Source organism: Syngnathoides biaculeatus, chromosome 19 (assembly GCF_019802595.1).
Source record: "Syngnathoides biaculeatus isolate LvHL_M chromosome 19, ASM1980259v1, whole genome shotgun sequence".
Taxonomy (NCBI): Eukaryota; Metazoa; Chordata; class Actinopteri; order Syngnathiformes; family Syngnathidae; genus Syngnathoides; species Syngnathoides biaculeatus.
The window spans coordinates 4881851-4908917 of NC_084658.1; the positions used below are offsets into that span (position 1 = coordinate 4881851).

At 41.8% G+C, this 27067-nt stretch overlaps 1 protein-coding gene across 1 annotated transcript in view; it reads right to left on the bottom strand.

The window, feature by feature from the left end:
* Positions 1-27067, bottom strand: part of zfhx4 (zinc finger homeobox 4) — a 97580-nt gene that overhangs the window by 14896 nt on the left and 55617 nt on the right. The window contains exon 7 of the mRNA XM_061805094.1: positions 4320-4418. Within this exon, the coding sequence (XP_061661078.1) occupies positions 4320-4418 (99 nt within the window). The remainder of the gene's footprint in view (positions 1-4319; positions 4419-27067) is intronic.

Sequence of the window (27067 nt, forward strand, 5' to 3'; positions counted from 1 at the left end):
ACAGCTAAACACAATGTATTAAATATATACAGTGCTGTACTGATATAAATCTCTCTCTGAGAGTGGCATGCTCATCGGCAGGGTATAATTTGATTCTGCGTCCAACATTTCTGACAAAAAGTATTTTATTTTGTGCAAACGTTCCTCATTTGACCTTGTGCAAGCATCTGAGCAATTACAGTTCATTCTAGAAAATTTGACGAAAATACGAAAGGCTCCACAACTTAAGCGAAAGCAGGCTGGGTGGCAGCATCTTGGATTTAGTATTCAATTTAGCACTGCTGAGTCCTGGCAGACTGGCTAAGGTTATGAAAGCAGTAAATCTATGAGGGGGAGCTGGTCAAAATGGGCCAGGAAGGGCCGGTTGACATGATTTACTTGTCTCTTGTTCTGAGGTTACGCATTACGCTGACCCCTGGATCATTTGGTAATTTTACCACAACACACACTGAACCCTAAACTCTCAGCAAAGCTCTCAACGGGGTCTGGAAGGAGAGAGACAGAAAATGTTTAAAAAAAGAGTCTTGCCTTGCCATTTATGTCTGTTTTTTAATGACTTGCCTTCCTTTCTGTTGGAGTTGCATCTGATAAGAGAGATGAATATGAACAGGGCCTTGTCACATTTGAGAAATTGGCCACGACGCACAACAAGCTGTCATTATGAAAAAACACACACATAGAAAAAAAATAGCTGCAGGCCTGTAATTAAACATGCTAATATCTTTAATATATTTTAATCTCATCTTGGAGAGACTGAAAATAAGTGGAGCCCTCATCTCAAATTTGCAAGATGGATGCAGATTTGGAGAAAAAAAATTAAAATATGGAATACATAAAATCTAATCTGGCTCGTGAACGGTTCCATTTTGTTTTCCCGTTAACTGCACAATCCAAATTTGTATATGCTTTTCATAAATTTGAGTGTGGGAGCAATGAGTAATAGGTCTGCTAATTTGAAGCAGGTAGATATCTGCAAATTTCCTTGGACCACATGACAGGCTCATTTTCATGCCGGGGCCTTTTGTTTGGGTGGTTATTTATAAGAAGTAGACCCCTGAGCCATGGTGACATGCACCATCTACACACACTGCACGAAAGCTATCTGGAAGTAATCCACATCAGAGACATTTGCATGGAGAATGTAACATGGATTATAATTAATCTAAAGTGACATGGGATTTTAAAAAAAGACAATGTAAATGAAGCTACGGAAAAGCCCACTCTGCCTTTTCCTGACCCCTCCCCCGCTCCTCATATCTCCCCTTTTCTTCATCATATTCCTTTTCCCCTCTGCATCTATATGGCCCCTCTTTGTTTAAAGCGTCTCGAAGATGAAGTGTGCAAGCGGCAGACTGCTCACTTGGCCACACTGTAATCCCTCCGCTCCGTAGGGAATCACACATGCGCACATCTGAAGCGCACCAGGGACTGGAGGCTGAGGAAGGAGTTGCTAAATTGTACTACTTCAAATTGGAAAAAGAGACGTGGTGGGGAAAAAACAGGGTTTGCCTCAGAGGATGGATGGATGGATGGATAGAAAAAAGTAGTTAATTTTCAGTTGGACATGGGTAAACTGATGTAGTTTTTCATTTTTACCCCATAAATTAATCAAACAATACATCATTGCCTCAAACCTTGTGTGTTTACATTTTGTCAATTTCATATTTTTGTAGTAGACTTTACATTAATCTGATTCGCCTGATTGGTATCAGATGAACATTTTATGCTGATCTGCTTTCCTGTCATCATTTGCCGATCTGATGTCATTGATCGGCTAAGCTAAAGATATTTACGTTGTGTCGCCATGGTGCATAGAGTATTTGAATCCCAAAGCCAGTTTATTTTTAGCCTTGTCGCATGTCTTTTGACGTAGTACTGTAAATATCCAATCGCCAATAAAGTTATTTAAAGAACAAAAACATGTCAGGGGCGTGGGAGAGAGAACAAATCTGAGACAATGCCCAGATTAGACTTCAGGATAAATTTGGTCTTTCACAATTGCACTATGTCAGACTACTGTAATAAAATCTTGTATTCCGATACCACCGTATTTTGCTTTTATGATCGCTTGGTTTTATCTTGTCAACTTAAATTGGCCCGGATACATTCGTTACCATGATGACGACAACAATAATGTCGTATGTTTGGAAGAGCAAAATAAGGAAAAACTTGTGTTTGTGGTCACCGGTGCTTGGAAGAGGATGTTTGTTGCAAGCAGGCAACAAAACGTTATGCGGCCTCGTAAGCTAGTGCTAGCACTAATAGCTGTAAGCGAACATGCAGGTGTTCTGTCAAATCATTTTCTAACATTTCGGTGTGAAGTAATTGAATTACAATGAAGTAATTTTGTTACAGTAACTTAGCACCCATTATTTCTCTCATGTTTTTAGTTTGGTTTAACCTGATTGGAACACATGATTTGATTATAACAGTAATTTCCAACCTTTATGGAGCCAAGGAACATCTCACGGCACAAGAGCAAACCAAACAGTCACAAAAAGTAGATTAAATATTGTATGTACTTCCTACCATCTAATAGAAGCCACTATGCACTAAATACTACATGTATAAAGATACATTATTTATTGGAAATATAATTTTTGAGCAATTAGGTACACAAGTATGTACTGTACAGTAAATTATTTAAATAGACATTGCTCCATCTTGTGATCAGATGGGTGAAAGGTTATCACTTTCTTAAACTGGCTCATCAGTGATCGGCCCCAAAAATCCTGATTGTGTCTCGCTTATCTTTTACAAGTTTTTACGCTATTTACTATACTACCATTAATGGTCAGCTCTGGGTGTTATTTTTTTTTAACCAATGATTGATCTATATAAAGTTTTGAAAATGGCCTGCTTTGTGACGACGCAATGTTAATGGCTTTGCAAACAAGCTGTTTTGGAAATTTTTGGTTACCTGAAAAGTGTTGGTTTTGGAGATGCAAGGATTCCCCCCGAGATTCCAGTGATATGTTATTTTAAGACATTTGAAGAATGTGGAACCTCTGTTCATGTTTGAACTTTTTGATCTGTTGACTTACACATAGTGACCTTGTTTTAAAAGCTGTCGCAACCTGAAGATTGTTGCACAGTTTTTCTGGTCTTTTTTTTTTTGCATGTGTGGAGTGGTGTTAAATGACATCAACGGTGATATATGGTGGTGAACGCATGGATGGTGATTCCCTCCGCCAGTCGCGCTCTGAAAGATAGAGCTGAAAGATAGATGACAAGCCAAACTAATAGGCCCCAGCCTCACTCGGCTCCCCTTCTGCCTCATTGAGCCTCACATTATGGAGCAAGGTATGCCATGTGCGGATGAGGAAGGTGGGCAGGGAAAGGAGGTTGGGGGCTGGGGGGTACATTGAGACCGATGGAGGGTAGGTGTCTGCATGGATAATGCTAGAGAGGAAGAGGAGGACATTAGTGGAGGGAAAGAGAAAGAGCAAGAACCCCATGTGACAAAATAGGAGCATGAGTGAGAAAGCCAGGTGCCGTGTGATATTCATTCCCATCTCATACATAAACAACCATATGCATAATTATATGGGAGAACCTAATGTGACAAAAGCAGTGCTATCCTGACCACTGAAGCACTCAAATTTGCCCCCCCACCCCCACCCCGTCGAACTTCCACCACCACCCGAAACTATTGTTGCTCATCGGCATTCTCAGAACGCAATGACTATTTATCTGCCATTCTCGTGTCTAAATGAACATTCACGGAGAGTATTACATATTGGCCAACAAGTAAAGGATGGCTGGAATCAGAGAAAAGAAATGACGAGTTGATGGTAAAAAAAAAAAACAATAATTTAGGCGTTACAAAGATGCAATATTAGAAAAACATATACACAGCAGCCACCTCACCCAGCCCCCCATCTAATCCTGAGCTTATGAAAAATTAATATGTCATCGGAGAGGGCACAAGAGCGGGAAAAGATTAATGCAAGGCGCTTATAAATTACAAGCACGCAAACTGATTTGATTAAAAAATAATCTGGATCCTGGACATTGCCTTGTAATAACCACAACTCGTCTCTCTTCGTCTCTCTGTGTTTTCTTCTTTTCCCTTCTCTTTCTCCCTCAGCCGTCTCTCAATCTCTCTTTGTCTCTCTCTCTCTCTCTCTCTCTCTCTCTCTCGCTTTCTGACAGATGGAAATGATTAAAGCAGGTCACATGGAGGCTAGTCAGCAGTGTTCACATGTTACGCACACATTTAAAAGTAACTCATGAGAGAAAGAGGGAACAATCATTTGGGAAAGATGGGACGCTTTAAACCTAGAGGTGTGTGTGTGTGTGTGTGTGTGTGTACTCACGGTCAGTTTTTCTGCTGTCAGTCACGTCTCGGTCAGTGAGGTTTGATGCAGGCCTGGAAGAAGAGCCAGGAGGTCGTTCAGTATCCTCAGCGGTCTCCTCTGAAAATACAGCAAAGGAAAGACTAGATTACCATGATGGTCTGAACGTGGAAGAAACACCACTAAAAGTGACACAAAGCGGACACATTGGATGATGCATTTGGATGTTTTACAAACAAGTTCTATTCGAAAGGAACATGAGTCAAGTTGACTCACTGTACAGTTTATATATCAAGTGAAAAAATGTTTTAACATGTGTCCAATTAAATATAGCCCTGTCTTGCCTCTTCTGGAGTGTAAAACAAAACATCCATGCCCTGAAATAAGGGACATTTGCGTGTAAACTCTATTTGTCATTCTGGTCATCTCGCAGTTGGTTTTTACTGATCTTGATCTATTTAAAATAAAAACATTATTATACACCACAGTGTAATAGATAAAATGCTCCAGATTGTATAGACTTTCAGAAAACACCTTTCTAACGTGTGCATGGTCACGTGTGATGGAATGCATGTGTATTTGCTCACGCAAGCACACACACACGCACACTCCTATTAGCAGATTAGCCTAGCCATCTTTGAGAGTTCAGCCCCTTGTTTGATAATTCTGTGTATCTGCAGTGTTCTGCCAGTGGATTAAAGCCAGTGTGTGTGTTGTGTGTACGCGAGTAAGTTTGTGTGCAAGTGTGTATATGTGTCGCCAGCACAAGCTAACACTAATCCTAGCCGAGCTCCAGCGCTCCCTTTCATCCAGCCATCATTTGTCTCCGGCTGGGCTGATGTCACTTTGTAATGAATTTTGAGCAGTCTGAGAGAGGCCAGATAACCAGGCCTGCGGGCACGCACGCACGCACACACACACACAGACACGCACACATGCGGGTGTGCATCTCCACATCCAGAGCCCTCCTCTATTTCAGAGCGAGCAAATGAATAGAAAATCCCAAAGTGAAACACTTACAGCCAGGCGTTAAATCATACAAACATAGACACACTCTCACGTACAAAAATCAAATTTACATAAAAAGAAAAAGTGTTAAAACTGTCATGTCTTCTTAATGTGTATATGGGGCTTGGTGGGGCTGTGAGGGTAAGAGGGGTTCTTTCACAACGAACCCCTTTACTCTGCCAGCAAATGAGGTAGGGTATGTGTACATCTCGTATGTGTCCGTGTGGGTGTTAATGTGTACGTGCACCAAACGTGTGTATACACACATAGTGTTAATATACATGTGTGTGTCCAGTTCCTTTTGTTCTATTAGACTATAGTGATGTGATTTATTATACATGGATGCTCCATCCTCCCTACTCCAAAAAGTTGGAGTCTGTATACCATACTAGTATATGCTTTGTAACAAGTGCAGGCTCTGGAACCCAACATTGCACTCTTTATCAATCACGGTCCTTTCTTTATCTCACAAGTTGCTTTTGATTTTGAAGTCATTCAAACCTTTATTTACCTCTGTTATTTTACATCTTGAAGTCTTAATACCAGACGAGCTGTAAATAAGATGGTTTTAAATGTTCCTTTGATGCAATCACAGCTTGTGAAAGCTGCATTCTCACACTATGCCCCCTTTTTTATGGGATGAGTTGCAAAAGAGACTTTGTCTCGAAATACTCCCTACCGTGAGTGTCTTCAAAGGTATGGTACAAGTAGCCCTAAAGGAAAGATGTAAATGTTTTACCTGAATCTGTTGTTGACTTGATTATGCTTCTTGCCATAGCACACGTAGCCTGTTGCCTTTGTCTGTTTTATTCTTGATTTTTTACTTGTCTTAATGTTTTTGTTTTGTTTTGTGTGTGTTTCCTGTATATTACATATTTCCAGTTTTTATGTTGAAAACCTTTTGTGTACCATCCTGGCCCAGGACTCCCTAAAAGAAGAGAGCTTGTATTCTTGAGTGTAGTCTTTATGTCTCCTAGGTTTGAGTGGACCCCACCTCTCAACCAAAGTGAGCTGGGATAGGCTTCAGCACATCTCTGACGGCCCTAATGAGGATAAGCAGTAGTACATAAATATCTGGAAAAAAAGAGGACAACAAAGAAATCAAACGAGTAAAGCTATTTTTTAGAACCAAGCCCACAGACTAGTCATGTGGTCTTTGGAGGCAATGTAGTAGGCAGTATGCTGGCGACGCCTGGTCTACACTGTGTTTGATATTTATTTCATTGTAACTTCTCTTTAATTAAGACAATGACCTGTTACTGTTGGCTGTATCATCCAAAAAAAAGCAAAAAAAAAATAAAAAACCCAACTAATTCATTGCCCATTCAACCGAACATCCCTTGTGGAAAAAGTGAGAAGGTTATTTCATGACTAGACAGGAGTGCCGCCAACGTTCAATTACGCGACGGTGAGTCCCCGACTTGCTCATAATATCAGCGGTTTTAGATTTCTGACTGACATTCAGTGAGAGTGGATAAATAAGATGGCGACAAATTCCATAAATACACCTCAGTGGAACACTGCTATACCCATCTACGACCCCAGTTTGCTTGTTACCGCGTTGAGCCAGTGGTTCCAGTGAGTAAACACTCAAGTGTTAAGTGTACACAGCTGAATTTCCCACTGATGTAGGGAGCCCCAGGAGCTTCGTCAACATCGAAGAAACTTTTGTGCTTTTCTGTACCAACAGTAATGCTGCATCATCATCATCATCAAAACTGTTGACGTGTACCTACTAGTTAAGTATATTGAGCATGCACATGCTTACCTGTAAACTGTAAACATTTTAATGGTACAGCAATGCTCCTCTACTCAACAATATGTATTAACATGATAAAGCAAATGGGGGGGACATTTTTTTTTTTTTTTTTTTTTTAGAATGACCAATGATGAAATAGAATGAACAAGTCACAAAGATCTACCCACTACGAAAATGCAAAACATGTTTATTTTAAAGTATATTGAGGATTCTTTATGTGTAAATGTATGTTTGGGTGCCATGCATAACCACATGAGCCAATATTACACAAGATAATTAACTTTAAACATTTTCTGTAACTATCTGATTTCACGATGATCACTAAACACCACTCGAATGAAAATGGACACCTGGGCTGTGTCACTCACGTTAGTGGATTCGTCCAACTGCAGTGATAAACACACAATCTCCAATGTCCTTCAACACATCAGCCATGGCTTCGCAGCGCGGTGTAACTGTACTCTTTACAGCTGCATTGATTTTAGAAGCTAATATTTCTGCCTCATTTTTAAAAGATCGGAACAATGAGTCAGCTATACCTCTTTTATGTGCGATGTGACGAAGCCGGAAACGATGGTGGTGGCTTTCGGTGTTGAACTATATTGTGTGAGAAGTGTCTGCTGTGGGGCCAGTTGGGATTTTAGTTCGTTCACTTTTCTCATTCTCAGCTTGCTTTTCGGCGGAATCATGGTGTTGTATTTTCCATAAACAGTTTGAAGATCCCGTTGCACATTTCACTCACTGGCAGATGAGGCAAACACACTTCAAAAATGACATCAGGAAAAATTAGTCCGTCTCCCATTCCGTATGAAAGTGATACATTTTTATCTTCTTTACCGCAGCATCCATACTCAAGTTTGTTAAGATTTCTTAAGCAAGCGAGGGAACTCACTGACAGTGTGTTTTCCTGTCGTTGGTGCACATGCGCGGTGATCTAAAATAAAAAAATATACGGCTGATGTCTTTTTTTTTTTTCTCGGGATGCCATCACGATCGACCGAAACTGCCTCGCGATCGACTGGCCGATCTTAATCGACGCATTGAGCACCCCTGCTGTAGATGATTTAGAAATCAGACACTATGACTAACCACAAATTTTGGAAAGGTGAGTTTAATTTCACAAGGCATACGCAAACACCTGATTATAACCATATTGGCTGAATCAAGAAATCACTTAAATACAATCTTTCAGAGAACGTGAAGTCGGCCACTCGATCTCAGGAACAAATGCATCATGCCACAATCCAAAGAAATTCAAGAAGAAATGAGAAAAAAAGTGATTGAAAGCCATCAGTCTGAAAAAGGTTACAAACCCATATCCAAGGCGTTTAGGCTTCAACGAACTACTGTCAGAGCCATTATGCACAAATGAAGAAAACTGGGAACAGTGGCAAACCTTGCCAGGAGTGGACGACCAACTAATATTACTCCAAGAGAGCGACGATGACTCATCCAGGAGGTCACAAAAGAACCTCGAACAACGTCTAAAGCCTGCAGGTCTCGCTGGCCTCAGTTAAGGTCAGTGTTCATGACTCCACCATAAGAAAGACCCTGGCCAAAAATAGCATCCATGGGAGATTTCCCTGGCGAAATTCCCTGCTGTAATCAAAAAATACAAAGGGTCATCTCATATTTTCCAAAAAACATCTTTATGATCGTCAAGACCTTTGGAGAAACATTCTGTGGACTGGTAAGTCAAAAATTGAACTTTTTGGCATCTGTGCAACTTGTTACATCTGGCGTAAAAATGGCAAGGCTTTTAATTTAAAGAACATTATGCCAATATGAAGCATGGTGGTGGCAGTGTGATATTCTGGGATGCTTTGCTGTAATTGGACCAGCACAACTTGCTGTGAGTGATGTATCAATGAATTCTACAGTGTCTCAGAAATTCTGAAAGAGAACGTCTGGCCCCCAGTTTGCACCCTCAAACTCAAGCTAAACCCTTGGATCATGCAGCAGGCCAACAATCCAAAATACACCAGCAAGCTAGAGACAATCGCAGGTGTCATTGGCCAGGAGGCGGGGTACACCCTGAACTGGTTTCCAGTCAATCGCGGGGCACATGGAGACAGACAGCAGTCACACTCACAATCACACCTAAGGGCAATTTAGAGCCTTCAGTTAATACATGCTTTTGGAATGTGGGAGGAAACCGGAGTGCCCGGAAAAAACTCTTACAGGAACGGGGAGAACATGCAAACTCTACACAGGCAGGGCCAGGATTTGAACCCTGGTCCTCTGAACTGTGAGGCCAACGCTCAAGTGCTGCGCCACCGTGCTATCGCTTAAGCCATCCATCGATCCATCCATTTTCTTAGCCGCTTATCCTTACAAGGGTCGCGGGGAGTGCCTATCCCAGCTGACAACAGCCAGGAGGCGGGGTGCTCCCTGAACTGGTTGCCAGACAATCGAAGGGCACACACAGAGACAGACAACAATCACACTCATAATCCCACCTAGGGGCAATTTAGAGAGTCCAATTAATGTTGCATGTTTTTGGGATGTGGGAGGAAATCGGAGTGCCCGGAGAAAACCCATGCAGGCACAAGGAGAACATGCAAAGGCCACACAGGCACGTCTGGGATTGAACCCAGGACCTCAGAACTGTGAGCCCAACGCTTTCCAGCTGTACCACCGTGTTGGCATTTGAATGACAAGTTTGGTAGGGTTTATGTAGACCCTGGCTCTGTGGAAACATGATATAATTAACCCTTTCAAATACAACAACGTATGCAAAAATAGGCAAGTGTAAACTAATTGAGGAATGTGAAAGAAAAGACTAAATATTAACATTGTAGTTTTTGCTCATGCATGTGAATGCTGTGAGCATTTGCTACATGCAGATGAACATTCTAAGTCTAATGTGAGTGTGCGTGTGTGTGTGTTTGTGAGTGTACAGGGGGGAGGACAGAGAAAAGAGAAACTTTCGGACTGCTGATGTTTTATTATGTATGTGAGTGACAACAGGGATGAAATACCTCCTGTCAGCCAAAAGAACCTGGACTCCAGACACTGCAATTTTAACTGATGCTGCTGCTGCTGGTGCGTCCATCTTTGTATTTTAATTCCTCCATTCTTCATTTAGGCAAGAGGAGATCTGTTTTTTTAACTGCAGCTCTAAATGTGCATGAGTTGTTTCCCAAAATTATATTAGGGAAACGTAACCTCATAGGAATGTGAATTCAAATAAAATAATCATATTTTCTAAACAGTCTACAATATTATTTTATGTTGGTGATTCCATTCAAGATGGAATATCGTGGTATAGAGTCGACATGCAGTCCTGGATGTTTACAATCCCCAACAGGGTTCTCAAGAAAACTCTAGGGGGCACTCCACCTGTAAGCAGTGTGGGAAACACTAGAAAGAAAAAGTGAAAAGAGAAGAAGGAGGAAGGCGCAGGACGATATAATAAAGGGATTGAAAGAGGAGGGTGATTTTCTGGCCCTCATCAGTTTATTTTTTCACTCCTTTACTGCCCCCCTCCCCTTCTTCTCAGTTAGATTAGCAGTAAAAGTGTGTTTTTGTGTGTGTGCGCCCGTATACGGGAATGCGTTTCCACGCTAAGGACATTCCCAGACGAGCTCTCTCAATACATCAGCACAGTGTCTGCCCTCTGACTGACCCTGACAGTTACACACCACATGATAGTGTTGATGTGTAGGTGTGTGTGTGTGGATGTGCACCATTGATCAAGTGAGTGAGACAGTGACTGCATGTGTTTGCATGTGAGCTGTCATGTGCAAGTGTGTGTGTTTGCATATGTGTGTGTGAAAGAGCAGTAAGAATCAACTTAATCGCAACCAGAGCAAAATTTTCACAGCCACCTTCCACCACTTTGTGCACACATGTACACACGCACACAGCCACATACACACATACACTGGGTGAGGCAGTGGGTGTGATTTCGGATTTTGGCAGCCTGGCGAGATCCTCCTTTGATGTGGGTTGGTCGGAACATTAAAGCCGGACGGTGAGCTTGATTCTAACCACGCCGCCCGGGTCCAATTACCCTGGACGACCAACATCAGCCTATATTTAACTGTTAGGAGAGGAAGAAGAATTAAGTGACTCTTGATCAGCTACACACCCAAGTCGCCGTGGTTTTACATTTAGCTATTAATTGGAAGCACTGGTCGTGGGCATGAATAAATGAGAAATCCACAATCCACGTAATGTTTGGCATCTTTAAAAACAAAAATGTTCCGCTTTTTGTCCATGTGCAAATTGTATGAGTGCTGTAATGTAAGTCTAATATACTTTACAGCATACAGCTGAGGCCGTTGCTTTTCCAGACTTCTGACTGGGTAACATACGCTTCACAGACTGAAAATGTGTTCACATTTGTTATGTTACCACAGAGGTAGGGAGATTTATTTATTTATTTTAAATACCCACACATGTGGGGCCAAAATAATCTACTAAACCAACATTTGGTTAAATTCATTTTTAAGTGTTATTTTAACAATGGTAGTACAGTACCATGACAAGTGAAAACGACGCATGCGGACGGAGAGCAAGAAAGAGATGTTTGGAAAGAAAATAGAAGAATAGACATATGGGAGATGGATGCAATGGAGGTTGTACTGTGGATCTGTGTGTGTTTGTGTGTATGTCTCCTCTGGCTGTATAATGACCTGCTCTGAGACCACTCGCTCCCCCTCCTGTCTGCCCCTAAGGGCCCATAACCACCATTCCGGGTCATTATGTGCCCGGTGGAGGACTCGGTCGCACAGCACAACAACCACAGAGCAATAAGACGCCAGCAAACTGGACTTGGAGACTCCAAAATGTCTGAATTCATTAGTGGGAACCAAGCTGCCACTAATTTGATTTTTTTTAGGGGCTCGGATCGTGATATATATATATATATATATATATATATATATATATATATATATATATATATATATATATATATATATATATATATAGCCCTACCCCAAAAACACAATAAAATGGGGGGAAAAAAATATTGAAAAACTACGAATAAATCAGTGGGTGGCGAACTGTTAATATAGCACGAACATTACTCATAGTTTCAGCCAAAGCAAAATATAAGGGAGATGAACATGAAGCTAGAGTAGTATGCAAAACAATTAACTTTAAGTACGAAGCCTTAAAAGGCGGTGCAGTGCGAGCACAAAGCGGTCGACCTCTTGAGCTCCAGCAATCAAACAGTGCAGGAAAAATGGTAAGCAAAGTATCGCAACTCTTTGATTTGAATCAAAATTGGAGTGAATCACATTGTCAGGTGCTGATACATTGTTCCTACCTTAACAATTCAAAAATTATCCTCAGTAGTGTGTTATGTGTGTATGTGGAAGTCATGCACTTTTCACGCTGATGTTGATTTCTTCTTACAACTCTGGTCATATATGTCCCTTGTGAGACAGAACCTGCATGTGTGTGAACGCAGTGGAGGGTGGGGTGCCGTGATGTCACATTTCTGTGCAGTGCGCGTGGCTCAATTTTGGCCTCTCTGTCCTAAAGGGGAAAGCTTTGAAACGCTACACTGTCCCATGCAGACACTCAAGTATATGCTCACACACAAGTGCACACGCACGGAGTCAAGGGCCAGCGGTAATACTGTCACAGTAATAACCTTATAAACTTACTGATCTCCTTCCCTCCTGTTCTCTCACCCTCAAATCTTTATTTACCCAACTCTCCCCTCTTTGAAACACCCCCCCCCCCCGGCCCATTCTCCCTGTACCTTTCCTTGCCGAATTTCAGCACGTTTAACAAGCATTTAGATCTTAACCAGATGTTGTTAATGTAGCATGTCTAGAATACTAAACATCAACCCAGCAGTGATGGGCTGCAGCTCCTGCACAACAGGGCCTGGGAACAACCCAAACACACACACACACGCAGATCCTTCACATGCCAACATAGTGTGCGCCATGTATTTCATGCAGTGTTCTAAAAGCCACATGCTAACATGTAAACACATGAATTTCTATCCACACCCAAGTATTTATTGTTTAAAAAAACAGCAGAACACATTACACCACCCGCCCCCAAAAAATAGACTTTAGCTTTAAATCAACCTGTAACATCAGACAAAAGCTTTGTCCCATTAACAAAATCCTGGTGTGAATGTCAATGATGGAATATGCTGAAAAATTACTTTTGTGTGGAGAGGGTGTGGGGGGGGGGACGACAAAAATGCTTATATCAGCAGCTTCAAATTTGCTTTGTTGTTGTCAATTATGACTTCCTGGGACACCATATTGTATTTCATTTTCCCTCAAATTGCCCGCTCTGCTGTCTTGCGGGCAACTAACAAAACATGTATTCATGTTTAGGGGGGAAAAAAGAAAAAACATTTGAATAAACATAACCTAGATTAAATGCTTGCTATAGAGAAATAAGATGTTGTTGCTTGTTAAGAGAAGGGGAGGTTCATTTTCAGTGCTGCATGCATGAGAGGTACTGTATATAATTCTTTAATCCCATATACAAAAGACAGGGCAACAATATGGCTTTGAAAGGTTCTGTGGTGCAACACCTGGCCTTATCCAATCGTGCTTGCGTACCTTCTGTCCATCTCTCCGCACGTAAACACCTGCGTCTTGCACAACAGCCATATTGCATTTCCGCAGCCTGAATCACCTGAGACGGAAGGGCAAGATTGGAGAGGCGGCACGACAAGCTCACCAAGAGATTTAGGAATCATCAGAAAAGAGAATTCCTCTCCTCTGTTTCATCTCCTTGCTGTGTTTTCTTTTATTTCCCCATCTTTTATCATACCTCGGCGCAATATTTGCTCAGCCACCGATTATAAACATCTGGTCGACGAGGCAGTCTGCACACCAGTGGCCGTAAAACACACACAACACACACGCACACGATGTGAGGTGGCACACACAGTGGAAATATCACACACGCTCAACAAGCTAACCCTGTCAGGTCCAGTGGATGGAGGGATCATTGGATGAAAGGAGGAAGAGAAGGAGTTATGAGGGAGGAAGAAAAAGAGACAAAAACAAACAACGAGCTGCGGGTTAATGGCGTTGCCATCTCTGCGATAAGAATTCATTCTCTTCGATTATCAGCACTTATCTTTGGATGCTGCCTCGTGTCGCTGCAGTCCTCCTCAAATACACACCCAAACACACGCACGCAGTCAGATGCGCACAACCACACACACACACACGCACGCACACACACACACACACACACACGATCACGCACAGCGAGGGTCCGAGATCGATAGATGATCCTAATGAAGAAAGCAGCTGTTTCTCGGCATACCTGCCGAACTCGATCAGCCCTGAAAGATCTCGCCGCCACGTCTATGCATTCATCCATCCATTTCGTTATCCAGCCATCTACTTTTAATCTTTTCGCACAGCTAGCCATCTATAGATGTATATATCCCATTTGTCCCTCCAATTATTCCATCTTATCTCAATATCCATCACTATATTGGCTAACAGCCATACCACCAAGGCAGATATTGTTGATAATTGACCAGAATGGTACTTGTCATGTAGTCGGGGGTGTATTTCTTCTCCTCAAAACAAATAACAACCCACCAAAGAGGTTATCTAATTTAAAAAAAAAAAAAAAAAGTGGTGTTTAGAGCATATGCTTTCTGTTACCAATGTGTGTATCTATGCTTTTAAACGGGCCTGTGATGGCAGGAGACGAACAAATAATGTTGAAACAGCTCTTTATCCTATCACGCTGTTGTACTGTTTTAGCTACTCTGAAAATGCCTGCTTTCAGACTCCTCAAATACAACATTGCCATCATGCTTGACAGTCACACAAAAGCACGTAACTGTAAAATGTTGATTTTTGACCGCGTTAATAGAGAGAGGCCTTATCTCCTTCCTGTAATTGTGATGGATTCAATGGACGTTACATTAACAGAGAATGCATTCATGTCATGGCCACATTCCTGATTGATGGCCGCTACCATTTAACAATTTCATACTTATGCGACATGTCATTTCCCTTTAGAGAAGAAAGGCAAAAAGTGTCTTGTGTTATTATGTGTTCTGGAGCATGCCATGACTTCTCAACATAGGGAGAAATATTCATTAGGTTGCTCAGAATCAGCTTGGAAATGACCACATGGAAATTGTAATGCGTGGGCACACGGACCCAGGGCAAATGCCCCGGAGATGGTATTCCCAGATGGTTATAAAGTAGGAGTGTTAGCTTTCCTTAGACCTTTTCAAAAACATGCAAAAAATGTCCATTTCATTACGAGCTAAACAATGTCATATGGGCCCCCACTGGCCCTAATAGAGGCAGACAAAGACAGAGCAGCACACATATGCTTCGAATAAATCAGATTACCCAGGGAGTGGGGGCGAAGAGGGAAAGAGAATGAGGGAGTGAAAGAGGGAAAGAAAGGGAGACACCGCCAGACACTTAGAGGATTGACAGTATTCCCATTTCTTGCTACCCCCCCCTTCCCCGCAACCCTCACTTTCCTTTCCTACACCTCCCTCCCACCACCACCCCTCGCCTCCTCCAACGGGATCTGTTTTAGATTTGAGCCAGAGCTTCAGCCATATCTCTCCCTTATCTCTGCTAGCCGTCAGAAAACAGAAAGCTCCATGTTTCCATGCATTAGACTCCCAGTTCCTGACACGCCACTTGAAAATCCCCACAGCCCTTCAAAATGGTCGAGCAAAAGTGCAATGATATGATTTCAGGTTAGCAGCTTGCGTTCCATACATCTTTTTCTGGATTGATCTTTTCTCCAGAACGGCTGAATATTTGAGCCTTTTCGCAAAATAATTGAGGAGCTTTCCTGTCGTCATTAAAATTATTATTTTTGTGTACAAATCACACACTCTGAGAATAATGTGCCCCACCAACCTTATATGTTTTGAAATCATGGAAAAAATACAACACTTTAAAGGCAAAATTTTGTGTTTTCAAAGAACCATATATATTTTTCAAATTCATTATTACTTGCACAGGTGTAAAGATGCTCACTTATACAGTGATTAAATTTTCATACAATTCCATAGTAATAAAGTAAATAACTAAGCAAGAATAACCTTACCCGAGTATCCTCCAAATTATATTGTTTTGAACCATCATTGTGTTTAAAATAATTATAATCACAATTTGAGAGGCGTCAAGATGCGCTGTTGTTCATTTTTCCCCAATTAGCACTTTTAATGACAGGACATGGAAGTATTGACTCCCCTTGAACTTTGAACAAAAACAGAGGAAAACTGTAGAATGTTCAACGGCAAAAAAAAAAACAAAATCTATATTCAAATGACTCCATTGATTTAATACTTAAGTCTTAATTACAGCTAGGCTTGGACATTCAAACAGCGCCGTCACAATAGCCAGCAAAGAAGATAGGAGAACATTATTGATACACTTTAACAGCAGTGGTCGCCCAGACATTGATTCAGACATTTTGCGGTGCCTTTGGCATGCTTGGAGGATTTAAATGAGCAGGCAATTGAGGAAACACACACACACAGAGCTAAGTGAGCTACACAGGATAATTAACCTTCATCGAAGAAAAGTCAGACCTGGCTTATCTGCAAACTGAAATGTGTGTATGTGTGTGTGTGTGCCCATCAGGTGTAATTACATTATTAGGTGAGGAGCTGATTGACTTCAGGTGGGGCTGCAGGAGGGGGAAAAGTAAATACATCGTGATTTGTGTGCGTATCAGGCCACATTTATTGGTGGCTAAGGTGCTTTTAGCTTCTTTTAGCAGCATCTTGCCACATGGCAGTCAGCGTAATGTCCCCACGGGGCTAATCAGGTATCTGATACCTTTTGTTTTGGGAGCTCATTGATGGATGAAATCCTTATCTGTGCTATTGATCAGGAAAGGGTGCACGGGGGTCCTAAACTGTCTGTCTAGCAGCCTGCCTGCTCCGGCTCTAACAAGATCGCCAGGGCCGAGTATATCAGTTAACATTTAATCAATGGCAGCTTAAGACACTGGGGCACTGGGAGAGAGGCCCACCGCTTCAAGCCTTCTGCTCCAAACCATTACCCAGGATTGAAGGGAAAATGTGTGTGAATGAGTTCCGGGTCCAGCAGATGATTATAAGGGATTCGGATGGTCAGATCACGTCGTAGGGGGACAGCAGTGTGTCTATGTGATGTGACGTGAGAGTTGACTTATGTCCTACACTATAAAAAAGACACACACCATATATCATCAATATCGGGTGAAATCCCAACACCTCCAAAATGACTACCAAAATACCGCTTTGTCCAAATTGGTATCACAATCTTATATTGCTCTCATGTGCTTTTGCACACAAACATCAACTCAACACCATCCCAAAATAATTTCCACTAATTAAATATGCACCCCTTCCCCCCTAAAACAAAATGCTATTTTATTATTCTTGATCTATTAGAATATAGCGTCACCACATCAACAGCACATCAAAGTGTGTGTTCACAGCAAGCCACCAACCGGAAAAAAGAAAAAAAAATTAATAAGGCACAAAAGCAGACTTGCCCCCATGGCTTACAAAGGTCCTTCTGCAACAAATCATGAATGTGATTAATTTTAACAAAACAAACCTAATCAAATGCATCTAACCTCACTATTTCACTTATAATCATCGAAAGAATTAATAACAAGGCTTTCAAAATTCCGCACTGCAGTTTTACAACACTTGCCAAAAATGTTGATCAAGAGTGTGAATAAATTTGTTCTCTAGTAATTTTCACCACTTGTAAAATGGTTAACATTGCCTAAAAATACCAAAGTGAGGACAGACCGAGAGTATCTATTTTGGAAAAACAGGCAAACTCGTTTTCTTTCCCACAATACGAAAAGACCCTTTAAAATTGAAAGTGATTAAAAAGTCAGCAGTAAAAAAATCACTTTAGTTGAATAAATAGCACTTTCATTAAAACACTGCTACACAGTGACAAACATCTCTATTCATCAGCCCTCGTAATTGGATCCCATCGTCATCAAATCACAATTTTATAGACTTAAAATAAGAGCACATACAACGTCTTGCACGTGTGTGTGTTTGGACTTGTTCGACGGGGGAAGCCCCTCGTTTTGTCCAAAGCCTGGGAGATTCCCACCTCCGAAAATCAATGTTTGTGAGAGCAGAGACTACATGAGGTAGTGTGTGTGTGTGTGTGTGTGTGTCAAGGTTTTGTAAGACAAATCTCTCCAGCGCGCGTCGCTTTAGTGCTATTGAACCAAGCTTCGATCACTCGGCTGCTGTGAATAATGCAAGGGAGGCTACTTGCTCACTTACAGCACAGGACTGTCGGGCTTGTGCGTGTGTGACAACACGGTCCCTTTCTCCTCTTTGCAAATGCAACGAGGCAGTTCCCCGACATTCTTCCACTTGGCCTTCTTAATCTCGTGTCAGATACAGGAACTCCCACTTTGATATTGTCTCATCGAGTGTGTACATCTCACGTGTGTGTGTGTGTGTGTGTGTGCGCGCGTACATGTGTGTGTGTGTGCGCGTACATGTGTGAGTTTGTACGCTGGAGGGCTCCTACAGCGGACGGAAAGAGCTTAACTCAAGCGAACAGCTCCGTGGCACGAACTTTGACACGACCTGAATCATTGTTACATTCAGCTGGCACACAGAGGAATATCGTCATTAAAAAAAAGAAAGAAATTACAGACGATAAAAAGAGAAAAAAAGGTAAACACTCGTCTTCATGTCCTCAGGTATGTGAGGCATAGATAATAATAAAGCGGAAGCTACAGAGTAATTATTCTGATTATACTGTAAATGATGAGAGTTGTGTATCTTCTTGCTAATTAAGTTGAAAGATGCGGAATGACACAAAGCGTCATACTTTAATGGTGTCCTGTACTTGATGTGGCCCCGGGGGGAGACAATGGACACACAGATGCTTAATGCCCGTGTCCATGAACAACATCTTCTTTTTGGCCATAACCATCCGTGTCATCACTTATGAGGCAATTAAACAAAACATCACATCCAATTTCCTTTCATCCTCTTGTTTCCTCTCTTCCACTCTTTTTTTTTCTTTAGGCGGGGAGGGCTCCTCTTCCTCAGTACCTCTCCCACTTGGCTCCTCGTCCTGCCTTCCCATGCGATTCCAAACAGGGTTTCAATTTCAGCATGCTGATTGTCTCATTGCCGACTCCGTGCATGTCTAACACTCACTGGCACTCTCGGGACCGGCCTCTTTGACTCCCACATGATTCTGCTGTGTGTGTGTGTGTGTGTGTGTGTGTGTGCATGCAACGGGGGGATGAGGGTGCAAAATGCCTATTACGTTGAGAGTGTGGTCCCTCTTACACCGGAGAGAATTCTCTGGTGCCTAAAGAGCAGAAAATTGCCATACTCCTCTTCCTCACTCTCTATTAACCTGTGTTTGGAAACAAAGCTCCGGCCAAGTTGTGTGCGTGCATGCGTACCTGTGCATTTCCTACGAGTGACAATTGGAGAGTACTCCACGATAAAGTATTTGGAAATATTTGTCAACAATAGTATCATGGTATGTATCAGTGATGCAGAGAAAATCACAAAAATCTTTCATATCTTCTATTGAGAAATGCAATTTTGGAGCTTTTGAACAATCTAAGGCCAACTTTGCAGGCAGTTATAAGAAGGAGGCTGTAGACCTTTCAAGGCTGCGTGTCCTTGCAATGGGTCATTTGATTTCAGCGCACTGTGCCAATTGGTTCTGGCCTATCCCAGAGCAATTATTCAGTTGTGTTGTCCCAAGTGTTAAACGCAGTGTTATGGAGGATGGGCAGGTACATCCAATTCCCACACATTTGGGAGAGTAAAATCAAAGGACGCATTCCTTTATGTGGTTGCTGTCTTTTCAAAAATTGTTAGAGCAATAGAGTTCTTTCCTGGAAGCGTTTGTTTTGTCTTCTCGTAACGCTTTCCATTTCCATTACTTCAAACTTCCAGCAGTCTCGCAAATTTTATATTATGCAAAATGTTGAGCTACCTGAATGACAAAGTCTTCTTTTGAAATTATGGCAATCTTCATTACTTCTAAACATGTGGCCAGCACACACAACCTGTTAAGAGTGAGCGGATGTACAGTAATGTAATGCCCAGACAATTTAAAATTTTAGCAAATCAGCAACAAAGTAGGAAAACATTAACTCCACAAGCATCATTTTATGTTGTCTCTTGAAACGTAGATTAGTTAATGTGGAGGAATACACAAATATCTATCTAAAACTACACATTTACTCAACTTTCCAAATGTTGTGGAAGCAGTCTTCAGATTTTTTTATTGAAATCAACACTGTTCAAAGTTTAATATTATATTTACTCAGTCAACCAATGGGCATCAGTCAGACTTAGCTCAATGAAATCAGACCATTATACCTGATCAATAAAATGACTGATTATCCAGAGTTGTTTAACACTTTCTTAAAGTGAAAACAAAGCTGGCGCTTACGTGTGCAAATGTTTAGACTCTGGACATACTGTATGTGATGCTGGTATATCAGTAGAGTACTTTGAGAGCATTTGAGTGCATAATGTCATGATTTGTCCTCAAACCTACTCCATTCTTTATTACATCACTTCTATTCATTTTTCAGATCTGTATATTTGTGTTTGTAAATGAAGTTTTTCCTCTTTTTTTCATCCCTCCCGTCTGTCCCTTGTTATAAAAGAGCAAAATTAGAAGATGTCATCTTATGAAGAGCTTGGAGATGAATCCAAGGAGGCATATTTGTTTAATTTGCACACAGACATCCTACATCAAAGTCAAGACCCCCGGATCATTCTGTGGATTTTTATTTTCTTTTTTCCCCCCTCTCCTTTCACTCCCAGCATCCTTTTCTGATTCGGTGTCACATTTTTTTTTGCCTCTCTATTTTCTCAGTGTTATTAGGACATGATAAAAGCAAAAAAGGGATGTCATGACACGAGACCCCCTGTAAGCATTAGGAGGTGGAAGAGAAAACGAAAGAGAATGAAGGAGAGGGTGGGGAGGGTGCAAAGGGGAGCGGCAAAGATGAAAGAGATTTTGTCTGGAAATGATTGCTCACAAGGCATTGATTCTGAGCTTTAATCTCACACCGAGTGCTCAAATTTCCTATTAGGGAGATGAAGAGAGAGAAAAACAGAGGGATAGAGATAGAGTGATGGAGAAAGAGGAAGAGAGAGAGAGAGCAAGAGAGAGAGAGAGAGAGAGAGGTTGTCGTCACATACTGTATGTGGGAGGCGAAACTTGGCACGACTCACAATCTGGAACAAAAAAACGTACATTTGCCTTATTCTAGACACTTGCTTGGCCAACGCTGTACTTTTTTTTTTTTTACACTACATTACATCAAGCGAACGAAGACTGACACACACAGACACACACACAGATCCCCTCCCACACATACACAACAAGCCATTGACAGGGGCTATTGCTGCAAAGCTTCCTCCAGTTAGCGATGATTAGCCTGAGCTATAGGTAATCAATAGCCTCTATCAATGCTATACCTCCCACTGATGGATGAGGTAAAAGGAAAGAGAGGAAAGAGAGGAAGGAGGGAGGGAGGGATGACAGAAATTCTTCCTGACAATAACAACTTATCATGTGGATCTGCGTGTGTGTGTGCGTGTCACCCGCCTCCGATGTCCATCTGCAAATTGTATCATCACCGTCTCAGATTAGTGGCTGCTTGGCCTAAGACCAAGCATTGCCTGGTTACCGTGGCTCCAGCCCCACACGGGCCCCCCTCCCATCACCTGATTGTTTGTCTTAATGCGGTGTGACACAGCTCATTGTTTTGTCCATCTGTGGTTAAGAGTCAATGGACAGAGGGTGTGTGAGGGGATCAGGGAGGAGAAAAGAATGGAGGTGAAGGAGGATGAAATAAAGAAGAGGAGGATCTTAAGAAAGGAGGGGGGGCAGGTGAAAAAAAAGCTGAAAAAAATGACACCAAGGAGAGTCCATGTGAGGGAAAACAGCCAAAGCAAGCGTTCTTCATCAAAACTAACTATGTTCAACACTTCCTGTTCTAGAGGCTCTGAGGTCCATATGGCCTTTTGTGACATCACAGACATGTGAAACATCCCTTTCAAAAGGCTTAAGTCATATTTAGTATGCGTCCTCAGAGCCCCACGGCTTTGTGGCATTGGTCAGGTATGGTAATTCAGATAATCAGCGCAATCTTTGCAAATTATAACTGTCAGTGTGGCGGGGCACAGAATCGTTGGCGGAAAACATGAGGGAACAATTTAGCGCGGGTAATACCCTCCTCCACCACAGAACTGCCTCCACTCAAAGAAAAACAATCAGGCCGAGCTTTGACCGACCCCCCCGACACACCATTTCAGAAATAGTTTATGGTGAACGAGCCTCATTTCTTCAGTCAGGCTCTCTACAGTATGCGCACACACAAACCGCACTATCATTATCATTTGCTTGCATGGAATTATTCAAAAAATGACCACGCTGCCTCAGAGAGCTTGGCTTTGGGGAATTTGGGGGTAAATTACTGCTTGCCCTAAATATACTAATAATGCATATATTCGGCATTTGAGTGCGGCTTATTCCTTTTTGGCTAATTCATCATTTAACTTGATTACATGCATTCTAGGGCACAATTGGATTCTACTACTACTTTCAGCCACCCAATTGTGTATAATATACAGTACATATACTATACACACAGAGACAAAATACACACAATTACTGGCTAAGTAAACCCAAGAAGATATAGATATATAGGTTATTATGTAACCATAGGGATGATATAGACGTAAAAAAAAAGCACACACTTATTTAGCAGCCAATATTGTACACAAACACAAACAATGAGTTTTGATCGCTTTGATGTAGCTAAAGAAAATACAGTTTACTTGTTTGCAGTGGTGTTTATACTTACATGTTTTTTGCTTTTTATGATGCATCAACCACTGTAATATTGTTAAATTAGGCTCATGTTGTTGTTTTTTTTGTTATTGTGGCAGTAAAATGTAAATTTTTTTGTAAAGAATTTGAAAATGTGCTGAAATTCCATGCACATTTAGTAAATTTTAAACTTAAAACTATTTAAAACTTGAAAATCCAATTTTAAAACAAGTACTGAGCACTGCTATATTCATCAAAAACGTGACTGGACAACCCGGAAAGCGACTTCACGTGTGGTCAGATGTTAGGCTTCTATTTTGAAGTTGGCCCTCACCATAACGTATAGGCTGAATTGATGATTGATTCTTGTGGCGGCTGGCTTTCAAATGAAATTGTTAAATCAAATAAATAAATTAGTGGCACGGTGGGGCAGCTGGAAAGCGTTGGCCTCACAGTTCTGAGATACCGGGTTCAACCCGGACCCACCTGTATGGAGTTGGCATGTTCTACCCATGCCTGCGTGGGTTTCCTCCCACATCCTAAAAACATCCAACATTAATTAGACACTCTAAATTGCCCCTAGGTGTGATTGTGAGTGCGGATGTTTCTCTCTGCAATTGGCTGGCAACCAGTTCAGGGACTACCCTGCCTCCTGCCCGTTGACAGCTGGGATAGGCTACAGCACTCCCGTGATCCTCATGAGGATAAGCGGCTAAGAAAATGGACAAATAAATGAATATGCTTCGTGCAGTGTAATTGTGAATGTGGTCTACATGTTCCTACTGTTCCCTTATTTTGTTCACTCACTTCTTACGGAACAATTGTCAACAATCACTGGGGATACGTTGCACCATGTTGCCACTCCCTGGCTTGCATATCCTTGCCTGGGGGTCTGCCTATATACCATTATTGCAGAAAATGCCTTATTGCATGCGTTCATCCAAAAACTGTAAAATAATATATCCATACACAATTGAATTATGTGTTTTTGACTCCTTTTCATTGCTTAAACAAGCATTGTTTGTGAGGAAACTGGCAAAATGACACGCTGGTGGCATCACCTACATAATTAGCATTCATTCAATTAAAAACGTTGCAGCAAAATTCCAATAAATTGAAATAGAGGCATAGTATTCAGCTTTTAGGGAGAACACCCAGGCAACAGGTGAATTCCTCAAATTAGTGACCACATATTTTATTCATATTTTCCAAATTGTGTGAACCTCCCCAGAGTTTTAACTGGATTTTAATCAGTCTTCCACCCCAATAACACACATGTCAATTTTGCCAGTATCCCTTTTATATCACTTGGGCAATGTGAGATTGTACCAAATGTTGTTGAGGGTGAGTATAGAAGATGGTAAGTCAATCAGATAGTCTATGCATCCATCCATTTTCTGAGCCATTATCCTCACAAGGGTCGCGGGAGTGCTGGAGCCTATCCCAGCTATCTTAAGGCAGGAGGCGGGGTACACCACAGGGCACAAAGAAACAAACCATAACCATTCACACACAATCACAACTTAGGGCAGCTGAGAGTCGCCAATTAATGCATGTTTTGGGGAAGTGGGAGGAAACCAGAGTCCCGGGAGAAAACCCACGCAGGCACGTGGAGAACATACAAACACCACACAGGTGGGGCTGGGATTTGAACCCCGGTCCTCAGACAGTCTGACGAGTTGTAATGTGTGAAACTTTGCAAACTAAAAGACAAATGTGCATGTGTATGTGTGTGTTGCATCCAATCTCTCGTGCTTCTCACCAGCTGTGTATGTTTAAGTGATGGCTGCAAATTACGGACAAAAATCCTGTAAATTGGTGTCTGTCTGAAGAGGAACCTTAGCGAAAGTAAAATACAAGGACTGAAATGGTTAAAACCATTCCCACCAAGCAGAAAAAAAGGATAAAAGAGTGAAAGTGACAGAGACAAGCCAGTAACGATGATGTCCGAGCACGTAGACACAGAAAATTCTCTATTTTCTTTGTTGAAAATCAAGTGATCACATGTTCACAAATGCGAACGCATACATACAGCTTGCTGAACCGAGGATTCATCAAGGAGCACGCTCCTCATGCAAGTCCACATCTCCATCCATTTCCAAGCACATTGAAGGCTAATAACTGTCCATTATGCTCATTTTAGCCTACAGCCGCTAGGAAAGTGCTTAGCGCGGCGACAATAATTTGACGAGGACCAAACATGTCCCAGAGCCTTATCACTCAATAGGAAACAAAAGGACACAGACATATACACATGTAATAAACAGTCTTTTGGTCTTCAAGTTATAAGAGAGCTTTTGTTTAAAAGGGGGACCCAGACAAAGAAGGTCATCTCCCTCTCCGTTTAATGCATGTTGTGTGGTGGTGGCGGTGGGGGTGTGGAGTGGGAAGTGTGGGCTATGGATGACGGGCCATACTCTCACAAGTAATTACCTCCAAGAGATCCCATCTACCATCCTTTTTCACTCAGGTTAGAGGCAAGTGAAGGGAAAAAAAAGTAGGCAGGGGGAAGAAAAGTGTGCCCTTGTGTTTCTGCTTGATCTGACTTATGAGGAGCTTTACACATGATGGTCACACGGTTGGCTAATGGGCAATGAGACACGATCGGAGCCCCCCCCCAACACACACACACCTCACAGTATGGTGCAGAAAGAACCGCAACACAGTAAAAGCAAAAGCTCTTCGCTCCAGAGTCTCCAGAAGTTTAGCTAAAAATGGTCATGTCGTGCAAGCTGTCATATTTCACTTCTTCGGCATGGATTTGATTACACAGCTCCATTCAGGGCATAATTTCATTACTGTGTGCAGAAGTGCCCACACAAAAAGATGTAATTTCTCTTAACAACTTTTGGACAACCCTCAAAGCAAAATGGCCTCCAAAGTCCTTCCACGCTGAGAGGCAATTCATTTAAATTCATTCTTATGATGCAAACTGTTTTTTTCCCCCCGTTTTGAATCAACTCAATTATCTGTAACACTTGTAATTGTGTATACAGAAGTGCAATTTTTCAGAGCGATACCGACACAGTGGGCTTTTTGTTTTTGAGGAAAACCACTAAAGGATCATGGGAGGGTGCAGTCACAGAGATGGGAATTTGTCTCCATGTCCTTGATGAACTATGTGGCGAATTAATATGAAATGATTTGATGAATTGTGTTTCTGTATTTTTATAGAAGAATTTGACTGTGAACGTTGTGAATTCCTGTTCCCATGCCAGGGTCGTATTGAGTAGAATCATACTGCCATAGGCCTGCACGGAGCGCAACTTCCCATAGCTGACGTAGAAAACAAACCAGCTGAGACTAAATCAACAAGACTTCCATATGCCAATATGTGATAGATCAGGAATCTGACACTGTAATGTAGCGTGATTTTCAGGTTATATTTTTTTACCCGAATATAACCATTATGACAAAATACTCTGTATCACTCTGCATCTTTTATCCTGAAACCAATAAAATTAAACCTGTGCAAAGAGGTGAACAGACACAGGAACAAAGCAAGCCCAGGGGAAGTGTTGCTTGCGTACGCCTGTCAAAATGCCTCCTCGACTATGTTGCAGCTCCGTTGTGCTGTACCCTTAATTAGGCCATAAAATCAGCACCCAAATTGTTTAATGAAAGCCATTCACATGTACATAAAGTCTGGAACATTAGAACCCTTATTCCCAAATGGGCCTGTAATTATCGGGCTCAGTGCCAGGTCTCAGCTTTAAGGGAAAGATACCGGTCAGCACTTAAATTAATCTTTTTCATACCGCTCTCTAATGAACCAAAAGTGCTCAAGTCAGGAGTTGTAGCCCCAGAAAAAAATAATGGTATGTGCACACAAATGGATGAATGCAGGCTCTTTAAAGCTCCCATATTTTGGCAATTGAGCCCCTCTACAGTGGTACACGGTACCAAACATTAGTATCAAAGACTCAATTGGGAGAGCACATGTTTATTATGTTGACAGCGCTAGCTCTGGAATGGAAAGGGAAGGCGGACAGCTTTGCTAGTGACGTAGATAAGCTTGAGAAATTCACTTGGTCTGATTTCAGGTTTATTGGCAGAAAACTGATCTGGAACTCAGGAATGCCAGGAGGATTTTAAATCATATTTTACATATTTACTGAGGCACAATGGACACAAAGTTATAACCCCAATACAATAAAAAGTTGCTTCGGCTAATTAAGGCCCCTTTAAAGGGAACACTGGCTGGAAATGTT